Genomic DNA, 7,404 nt, shown 5'->3' with positions numbered 1-7,404 from the left:
TTATATAGAAGACAAAAAAAAAAAAAAAAATTTCTGGAAATGTTGGCCTATTTTAAAAATGTCATATAAAAGAAGAAAGACAAACTGATATCAATGCTTCCTTCTTTGCACGAGGAATCTTCAACTACCCTCATTCCTATTTCAGGAAATAAGTTGTGAATAGTATTAATTTCAAAATGATACAAGGTGAATATCAGTAATTCTCTATCTGACAGTGAACTTATTTCATGTCAAGTGAAAATAAGTGCTCATATCTATAATTACTTCAGAAGGAAATAATTTTATATTTCAAGTTTCAAATCTGTCTGCGAAATATACATTCTATGTCTATGGAAAAAATTTTAAGAAATGAATAAAACTATGATTCCAAGGATTTTAAATCCTGAAACTTGTTCCATATACAACTCTCAGCCTTAAAATGTTTTTTCCCCCTGTATATTTCTGATACCATGCAGTTTCTACTGAACTTGATCTGTTAAAAGAGTTTAATTATGAATTTTAAAAATTACAGTAAAAATGTATTATTTACAATTTTATTATATAGTGTTATGGCCACTGGACCATTAACATATTTACTGTGGATCAGACTGTTGTTTTGAGGAATAAGATATGTGATAGCTTAAAAATGAATAATTTTTTTCACATTTTCTTCCCTCAAATTTCTAAAATCATTCAATAATATAATTATAAACTTGTATGATAAATGTATACTTGTATATTTCTAAAAATTCTCATCAAAAATGGTATTCAAAGCAAATAAAATTATTGTAATGATTATCACTACCACTGCTTTTGCCATACACAAAAATTGTTATTACTAATAATGTTCTATATTATTTAATGGTGTTTCTCATCCTGAGTGTTGAAAGAAATTAAAAAGTAATGAACATATATATATATATGCAGTCTCTTTCTTAGTGATTTTATTAAAATTTTATGTTATTAATATAAACATTTTTACAAGACAATTATTGATAGATGTGCTTATGAGAATATATTTTCTAAAATTAAGTCCCATTTCTGTTATTTGTTAGCATGTGTGCAGAAGTTTTCTCTTAATATTTCACCTTTCTTATTTCATGCCATACCATTTAGAATAGTACAGGCATATAAACTTAGTTACATTATACAGAAATAAAAGAGGAGTAATGATTTTTTGCCAATCTTCCTTGCATACTTTAGCAAAACATATACTGATATAAATCTTTAAATAAAGTATTTTATGGATTTTAAATTTAAAAAAAAAAGACACCTCTCATAATCATAAAGATACATTTCTTTCTTTTTTTTATTGGTTCTTTTATAATATATAACTAAGTATCATTTGATGTAAAGTAAACATTTTTTTCATTTAATATATTATATATTTACATACTATTAAAATTATTTTACTGTCAGATAAGGAGGAAACACAAGATTTATCACTTTTGATCCCTTTTTTTAAAAAAAAAAATAATATCTATTATAATAATAATAAAGATGAATGAATGTGTGTTAACTCTCTACAGCCCACATCATTTGACCTACAGTGTCAAATATGAGATATAATTGAAATTAAGTACAACCAATATCCTGACAAATCAGCCATGTTGGCAAAGACATCAAATAAATAATAAAGTTGACAATTTTAAATTCCAACATGATTTTTTTATTGGCTAATTTATTACTAAATTTAGATGAATAAAATCACACCTTTTGGCATTTATACTTTATTTACATGTACTTGATTTTACAATGATCAAATTCTTATTATACATTAATATTTAGAGTTCTAAAACATTATCATTTCAAATAATAAAATCTCAGTTTATATATCAGTAAATATTTATATTGCAATCATAAACATTAATAGGTCAAAGAAAACTCCAAAGGTATTGAGCTGACTATAACTATCAAATTAATAAAAGATATTTTAAGTTACAGAAATCCTTTTCTTGCATTTGTTCTTCTAAAAAATATGTTTCATATTTTATTTCATAGATACATGTTAAGAATTACATTTTCCTAGATTTAGTTTTTTTGTGAGAGTTAACCTATTAATTTCAGCTTTTGTTAACATGATAACAAAACATAGAAAGATCATTTTTTTTCATACAAGCATAATGCATTTTTGCATGTTATATGGCTTGTATGTGTGTGTGTATGTATGTACACAAACATATTGTTGAAACACATGTTTAAATTATTTAAGAACTGACTGAAGATTGAAAACAATTATTTTATGTTGTAGTAATATTCAAAGGTTATTGCCAAAAACAAAGACAACAACAACAAAAAAAATAAAATATCTAGAAATAAGATTAAGAAAGTGAATAAGGCTTTTAAGTTAGCTGTTAATTAATAAGTTTATAAATAACAAAAAAAATGCAACAATTTTAATAAAAAATGATTACATTTTTAATTCCTATAAGAGGATTATTTCAGATGCAAATGCAAAACACTTTTAATTGAATTTTCATTTCCTATTACTCAAAAAAATTTACAGTACATTTCAGCTTACATTAAATAAAGCTTTGCATATTTAAAAGGTTCTTGAACATCCATGAAAATTAGTTCTCCATTCCAATTTCAATGCAGAATTGATTACTTCAGCTGAATCTAAAATATTAAAAAGAAACTTTCCTAAAAGTTAAAAGCTTAAGAGAAAGCTAGAAAATATCTAGGCAATCACTTAAACCTAACCATTGGGAATGTTATTCCTTTATTAGAAGACAAAATAAATAAAATGGGATTTTTAATAATATAAGCAACAACATGAATAGTTAACAATTTTTTAAACCCTTCAAAGCACACATTTCAATATCTAGAATTCACACCATAATCTTTTAATTTATATTACAGATTTAAATTTCATATACTTACTAGGAAGTCAGGTTCTCCATTCTTACCCCAATGCAACATTGATAATTCGCATTTGATTGTTACTGAAACTGAAATAAGCAAGGAATTTTCCTAAAAGTTAAGAGCTTAAATAAAAGCCAGAAAATGTCTAGACAATCACCTAAACCTAACCATTAGGAATTTTATTAATTTAAAGTTAAAGTTAATGGTGTACAGTTCAATTCCCATTTTTTAAAAATTCCTAAAGAAATGTAGTGAGCATACAATGCTGAAAATGTGTATTCAAAACAAAACTAACATTTTAAAAATTTAAGCCTGCAGTTATTTGTACAAGCATTAATGCTCTAAAAGCAACTATATCAAAATTTTCAGTCAATGATAAATTGTTTAATTTTTGATACACATAGTAGCTAATATAAACACCACAATTAAAATCATCTATTTGTTTTACATGAGGTGGAAAAACAATCTGCCAGTGGCTATTTGAATTAAGCGAATTATTTAATACTGTACACCAACGGTTTATTAATGTTGAGGTATCCTTATCTGGCTTATAACAAAGTGGGTCAAAATATTCAAATATTTTATTTTTCAAATCAGCTATAATTAAAGTCCAATGGGAATTTAAATTTACAGGAATTATAAGAAAATCAAAATTTGCTATTTCTTGAATCCAAGGAAATTGAAGAATGTTTTTTTGATTAAAAATCAAAAGAGAGTGTAAAGATTCTACAGCTTTGAAATTTGTGAATCTTCTGGTTAATACAAAATTAAATGCATCAATGACTGAATCGTATAGCCAACCTTTTTTGAAATTTGACGATATTGATTTAAGATATTTTTCTTCTTTGATAGTAACAAATGGATCTAAAGATTTTAACATATAAAATGAAAGATCAATATTATTAATAGTTAATATTGTAGCAGTAGGATTTGTGACATTAAACTTATTAAATCTATGAAACACATCAATATTAACACATTCAGAATTTTTAACATTAAAGGATTTTAAATCTGTCTCTTGCTCAGAAAGATTATTAGGTTCATCAAGAAGTGCTTCATTTAATTTTTGCTTCTTATTGCAATTTTCACGGGTCGAGCAGTTCCTTTTTTTCTATGAGAAGTTTTAAAAAACTTAATCTGTAGATTAATTTTTTGATTAGGTGCAACATATAATTTAGGTGTAACAGAAGCCAGATTATTTTTAAGATTCAAAACCCCACGCATACCAGCTAATAAATTATTCAAACAACTAACTACATTATTTAACATGATTTTTTTAATCTGTGGAATTTCTATTAATTCTAATATTTCCGAACATAACTTTTTGCACTCTGCCTCCTTCAATCTGCATTTCTCATTAGTAGATAACATGTTGGGATTTAATTTTTCACTCAAAATATCAGAATTAATTGTAATACTATTTTCTTCATCAAATTTATAAAAATCATCAGTTGTGTACATATTAGGTTTGGCAGACATTAAATGAATTTTATGTATGTGCTTGCACAAATTGCTGCAGTCTTCACAAGAGCAATGATACAAATGACTGCACAATGCCGCACAATTAATATTTGTACATTTAAAGCTGCAATGATCCAATAAAATACAAGCATCTGCAATTTTTCTTACTACATATATCTTTCCTTTTACAGATTGAGATTTAACCTCCCAATGATTGTCATATTCAATGACATCTGTATTCTGAATCTTTACAGCCCTGTCATGTTTCTCTTTAACAGTTTTAGTGAACTTGGAATGAGTTGGAATATTATTAACAACATTACAAGAATATTTTAAAAATCGATCCTTTCCATTTCCAAAAGAGTTGAAACAAGATCATCTATTCGCCTATTATACTTACGCTCAAGATATATTGTTTTTAACTGATTGTGAAAAGATTCGCAATAATTGTTAGTATTAGTATTACCATGTTGAAATTGTCTAAAACAGGTTGCCCATAATTCTTTTCTCCCAGAATAATTTCTAACAAAATAATCAATAAAATTTTCACATTCATTTGAATTGCTGTCGATAAACATTAAAAGTTTATTTTCAAAATTTATTTCAGACACTTCCTTTATTATTTTTAATAACTCGTCTAACATTTTTTGACGGAGAAACTTATCACATACTTTTGAAGATAACTGCCTTTTCCAAGCGCGAAAAACGTGCCATTGGCATAGTAGATGCTTTATATTTGGACCAAATACAGAATTAAATACTTTAAAGGAATAACCATCATCATCAGTCATTACAGTATTTACATTCAGGTCAGGAATTCGACAATGTAAACTTAAAAATAAAGCAATTAAGGTATGGTAATCTAAATCATTAGTGATAAAATGTGCAACTGGATAACCTTGACCATACTCATCCTGAACATGCAGAGAAAGAAGATAAAAGTCATAAAAGTTTGTGCCATGAGTTGCATCAATACAAAGAATTTTATCTGAATGCTTAACTAACATATCTTTTTGTGCTTTAATCTGTAAACCTAATGCAAAAGAACTTTCATAGTTTTGCAAATTATCTAAATGTGCAGGGCCCCAAATTGTTTTCGACTTTTGCAATTTAAAAATTAAAATAGGATTGTATGGCTCTTTCCTTAATTCCTTTACTATATAAGAAACAGACATAGCATCATTGGCTGGCTGAATTGAATTGCATAAGCGCCTTAAATAATTCTGTATAGTTTTACGAGATATGAAGGCTTCCTTTGTAGGAAAAAAATTTCTATTATCTCGACATCCAACTTTCATCAGTACTTAAAAATATATATTATTATAAATTGCATATAAACAATAATATTCATACATACCTTTCGAGATGCATTATCTGAAGAAATGCATTTCTTTAAAAACCTACAGAAATAATTGGCCAAGCGAAGATCACCACTTTTATTAGGATGTAAACCATCTTTTCCCAGGAAACCAGACCAGGATGGCTTGTTAGAACTGCAAAAGATAAAAGCATCTTCATAATGGCACAACTTTTCTAAAGCTTTATTTACAGCTTCAATCTTATGGTTTAAGATTTTTATATGTTCAACAGTTTTCCAGTAATCGTTTTCAAAGTAATTAAAATCTCTAGGAATGATACTGGAGAAAATTCTTGCCTTTGGATTGACTCGTAAAATCTCATTAGCCAGTGACCTATACTTTTGAAGTATTATTTCTACACTATCAACTGATATGTTATTGGTGCCCACATGCACTAAAATCCAATCATAGTGTTTCTTTATTTTAGAAATTCTACTGGTTAACCTCTCAATGGTTGTTCCTCGGTAAAAAATAACATCCAAATCCTCAGATAAATGCGCTTCCAAGCGTTTAATCATCGAATCTCCAATCAAAAGAATATTCATTGTGACACAGTTATATATTCTAAACTGATTTCCTTATAACAAATGACTAATAGCAATAAATATCTGAATAATATGCACACAGATAAGCTAATCCAAGATCAAATAGAGCAAAGTCAATACAATACTGAGATATTTCCAAATTCTGCTAGCTACCACATAAATGATACACTTTCTACTGTAAGACAATAAATAACTAGTCACTAAAAAACATTTCTATACAATGTACTCAAAAAAATTTATGAATGACAATAAATAAAATGACAAAAGCACTAGTAAAATTCCTCTCACTATTTAACCCTAATTAACACTATAATTAAACAGAAAAATATGACAAACAATCAATGAGAAATAAATATTTAAGGCTATGCAATTAAATTTAGATACACTTATTACATGAAAAAACAAAATATCAAATAACACTCATCAAACTCCTCGTTTACTCTTAACCCTAATTAGCACTATCTTAAAAACAACAGTTTTAAGTAAACGAAAAAAATTATAACAAATTTTCTTAAAGAGATTAAATAAGAAAATAAATAAAAATAAGGCCTGTAAGAGTTTTCTTCAAAGTGAATCACTCGCTGACAATCGTTAATCCTTCTTTCCTCTTGAAACAAAGAACGAATACTAATGAATCGGCACACTCAGTGACAGAATGATTAACACGTTATGATGACGATAACAAACTGCGACTTCGTTTTATAACCTCGGTAGGACAACTCCGTCACTTTTGGCAGCGTGCCAATAGACTTACTACCGGGAGTAAAAACCCAGTCGACCATCCCGCCACCACTGAAAGTAGCAGTACCACGAAGGAATACTAATGGCTCGAGAGAAACACAGCGGGAATGTGACGAACGATTTTTTTTTTTTTTTCCTTCTTTTGCAGGTTAACAAGATAATGAGTAGAGGGGAAAGTTCCGATAATGAGACAAGTACGATTTGGGACGCATATTGTTTTTTTGTAGAGTTTGAGTGTTTGTCTGTTTCTTTTAAGGTCTTATTTAGCGATTTTTTTGCTTTTGCCTACTGCTTCAGCATCATCGCAGAAAGTGTAACTACTAACGGACTCATTACCTACGGAAAATGTGCGATATCATTTAAAGTGAGAAAAAAATTTTATAAACACTATAATTTATTAATTTTTCATGAAATTTTTTCAGGATATCAAAATGAAAGGAAACAATTGTATGTAT

At 27.6% G+C, this 7,404-nt stretch overlaps 1 protein-coding gene across 1 annotated transcript; it reads right to left on the bottom strand.

Annotated features, from left to right (window-relative positions):
• Positions 1 to 2,489: 2,489 nt before the first annotated feature.
• On the bottom strand, positions 2,490 to 6,339 carry LOC129960676 (uncharacterized). The gene is made up of 2 exons (XM_056074237.1): positions 5,663 to 6,339; positions 2,490 to 2,598 (listed from the first exon to the last, which is right to left on the bottom strand). Exons 1-2 carry the CDS (start codon positions 6,206 to 6,208, stop codon positions 2,584 to 2,586), a joined length of 561 nt encoding a protein of 186 aa, XP_055930212.1. The 5' UTR covers positions 6,209 to 6,339; the 3' UTR covers positions 2,490 to 2,583.
• Positions 6,340 to 7,404: the final 1,065 nt, after the last annotated feature.

This window comes from Argiope bruennichi, chromosome X2 (assembly GCF_947563725.1).
Source record: "Argiope bruennichi chromosome X2, qqArgBrue1.1, whole genome shotgun sequence".
Taxonomy (NCBI): Eukaryota; Metazoa; Arthropoda; class Arachnida; order Araneae; family Araneidae; genus Argiope; species Argiope bruennichi.
The sequence above is the reverse complement of the archived record's forward strand: the minus strand, read 5'-3'. Positions and strand labels throughout refer to the sequence as shown.